Source organism: Cyprinodon variegatus, unplaced genomic scaffold (assembly GCF_000732505.1).
Source record: "Cyprinodon variegatus isolate N-32 unplaced genomic scaffold, C_variegatus-1.0 Scaffold683, whole genome shotgun sequence".
NCBI classification, from domain to species: Eukaryota; Metazoa; Chordata; class Actinopteri; order Cyprinodontiformes; family Cyprinodontidae; genus Cyprinodon; species Cyprinodon variegatus.
Genome location: NW_015151136.1, coordinates 162726 through 165428, shown reverse-complemented (window position 1 = coordinate 165428; position 2703 = coordinate 162726). Strand labels below are relative to the sequence as shown.

Below are 2703 nucleotides of genomic sequence, written 5' to 3'. Positions count from 1 at the left end.
GTAAAGCTCCCTTTTGGGCTTTACCTTGTTAACATTTTTAGTTTTCTCACATTCCCTAAAAGAGAAGTTCGAAAACTACCGAGTCTTTCTGATACTGTTGGCTTTACAGGACTTTAAACACAGAAAGTTCAACCTAAGGCTCTGTCAAACATGACTCTTCTGGAAAAAAGGCCTCCAGACCTAAAGCTGCTCCACCCCTCATGGCTGGTATCCTTGGAAACTAGAGTCATGCCTTTTCAAACATATGACATGAAGGTCTCTTTAGGATGTCAGGTGTTGCAGTTTTAGTGCGTAACAAAGGTAGAAACTCTTTGCTTCTTCTTGAACTTTTAATTAATCAAAAAAAGAACTAGGGATCCACTAAAACTATTATCGATCAAATGTGCTTCAGCCGGTTAAAAATGTTTATTTGAGCTGTCTCCTAGATTTACAAAAGGAGGTTTGGGGTCTTTGGGGCAAGGCTACAGAAATCCGATTTTTTTCTTTAAGGAGCAATAAGTGATAAATCTTGTGTGAAGCAAGATCATCTCAGTTGTCGCTGAGGATGGAGGATAATTTCCTCCAACATCTCCTTTGAGACCCAGAGCAGATTTAGCACGGTGCTTACTTCCTGGTTCTTCAGTCAATCACATGAGAGTTACCAGGGTTTTAATTGCAGCGTGGCATTTGATGTTAGGTGAGAGCTGCAGCCAGAAAACATGGAGGCCAGAGAGGAGGGAGAGAAATGCTGAAGGAACTGCCTTTTTCTCACTGCTCTGCACTCATCTAGATCTTTGATTCGTATTCCTCTCTGTAGACCTGCAGACCTGATGGTGATGCCGGGGGCGGGGGGATCCTCAGGCAGATGTTGGGTGAAATCCTCTGTTTTAGTTCTAGCCTGTCCTCAGGAGCTGCTGCTCCTTCTAGGGCCCAGACCCGGTTTAGGTTCACCTGTCAGCGCTGAGCTGCTCCTGGCGATGGTCATCAGGGATGTTTCCTTCTTCCCTGCAGGGAGATGAAGAAAGGGAACATTTTCCTGGCAGCGACTATGGCTGGGAAGAAACTGAGGACGTCACTGGGAGCATCAGTGGACCTGGGCCTTACGGGGAAGGACGGAGTGGTCCATCCGAGCCTGGAGGTCAGCACCCACTCGTCTTCTCAGAACCGTCTTGTTCTGGTTGTTCCTGAAGCTCAGTGACCATCTGGTTCTGTTTGAAGGAAAGCGCCAAGAAGTTGGAGCAGAATGTGAGTCTTTTTGGATCGACGGTGGAGAGCCTGCTCTACAGATATGGAAAGGTAGGCAGGGTTCCCTCTACGGGGTTCTCTCTATGAGGTTCCCTCTACGGGGTTCTTTTATGGGGTTTTTTCTACAGGGTTCTTCTAAAGGGTTCCCTCAACGGGGTTCCTTCTATGGGGTTCTTCTAAAGGGTTCCCTCTAAAGTGTTTTTTTTTTTTTTCTTAAAGGGTTCCTTCTACGGAGTTCCTTCTACGGGGTTCTCTCTACAGCAGGGGTGCCCAACCGGTCGATCGCGGTTTTAAAAAGCACTAATCAAATCATTGTTAACGAGAAGCCAATGTGTATTTTCATAATAATAAAATGAAAAATAAGTATGCAGGGAAACTTTTTTTAATGCATGCTGATTGCTGTGCATGGTTTGCCACAGTTGCTAGGTAACCAGGGACTAATTACATCTGTCACGTCTGATGGGGCTCCTTCTATGGTTGGGCGCACTGCTGGAGTCCTTGATCTGTACAAGCTTTCAGAATCTTTCCCGGATTTTTGGAGTTTCAACTGCATCATTCACCAACAACAGCTGTGCGGCAATATTTTAAATATGAAGCATGTCATGGACGTTGCGATAAAGATCGCTTGCTCTGTTCAGGCCAGGAGTTTTCAGAGGCGTTCATTCCATGCCCAGCTCGAGGAGGCAGGTGCAGACCACACTGATCTGCTGCTGCACACCGACGTCAGGTGGCTGAGCCGTGGCAAATTCCCCAAAAGATATTGGGAATTTTGAAAATCATTCTGAAATAGTGGACTTCCCTTCTCCTCCTTCCTGCTTTGAAGTTATCTCTACTAGACTGTTTGTCTGTGTATCAATATGGTGTTTATTTAGATTTTTTTGACTGCACAGCCTTTGTCTGGAGATCCTGACTGCTCTTTGAGTCTGATGAGTGACTGACTGAGAGACAGAGAGAGAGAGATGGTGTGAAGTTTTTGTGAGATAGTTAAGTTCTGTTGTTGCAACCTATTTTTTGACACATTAAGAATTTCCTCATCTGTTGAACTTACTGTTTATTCTTCACCTCGATAGATTGATCTTGGTTAAAAAAAAAAGGTTGGGCACCCCTGCTCTACAGGGTTCCATCTGTGAGGTTTCCTCTATGGGGTTCCCTCTACAAAGTTCCTCTACAGCACAGGTGTCAAACTGGTTCCAGAAAGGGCCGTGTGGCTGCAGGTTTTCTTTCCAACCAAGCAATAGCTCACCAGACTCCATTCATCTCATCAAGGGAGTCCAATCTGAACATGATGACTTGATGAGATGAATGGAGTCTAGTGTGCTATTGCTTGGTTGGAAAGAAAACCTGCAGCCACACGGCCCTTTCTGGAATCAGTTTGACACCCCTGCTCTACAGGGTTCCCTCTACTGAGGTTTCCTCTATGGGGTTCCCTCTACAAAGTTCCTCTACAGCACAGGTGTCAAACTGGTTCCAGAAAGGGCA

At 45.6% G+C, this 2703-nt stretch overlaps 1 protein-coding gene across 1 annotated transcript in view; it reads left to right on the top strand.

The window, feature by feature from the left end:
* acad9 (acyl-CoA dehydrogenase family member 9) overlaps positions 1–2703 on the top strand; it is a 22358-nt gene that overhangs the window by 17590 nt on the left and 2065 nt on the right. The window contains exons 14-15 of the mRNA XM_015394394.1: positions 991–1117; positions 1198–1275. Coding sequence (XP_015249880.1) covers positions 991–1117; positions 1198–1275 — 205 coding nt within the window. The remainder of the gene's footprint in view (positions 1–990; positions 1118–1197; positions 1276–2703) is intronic.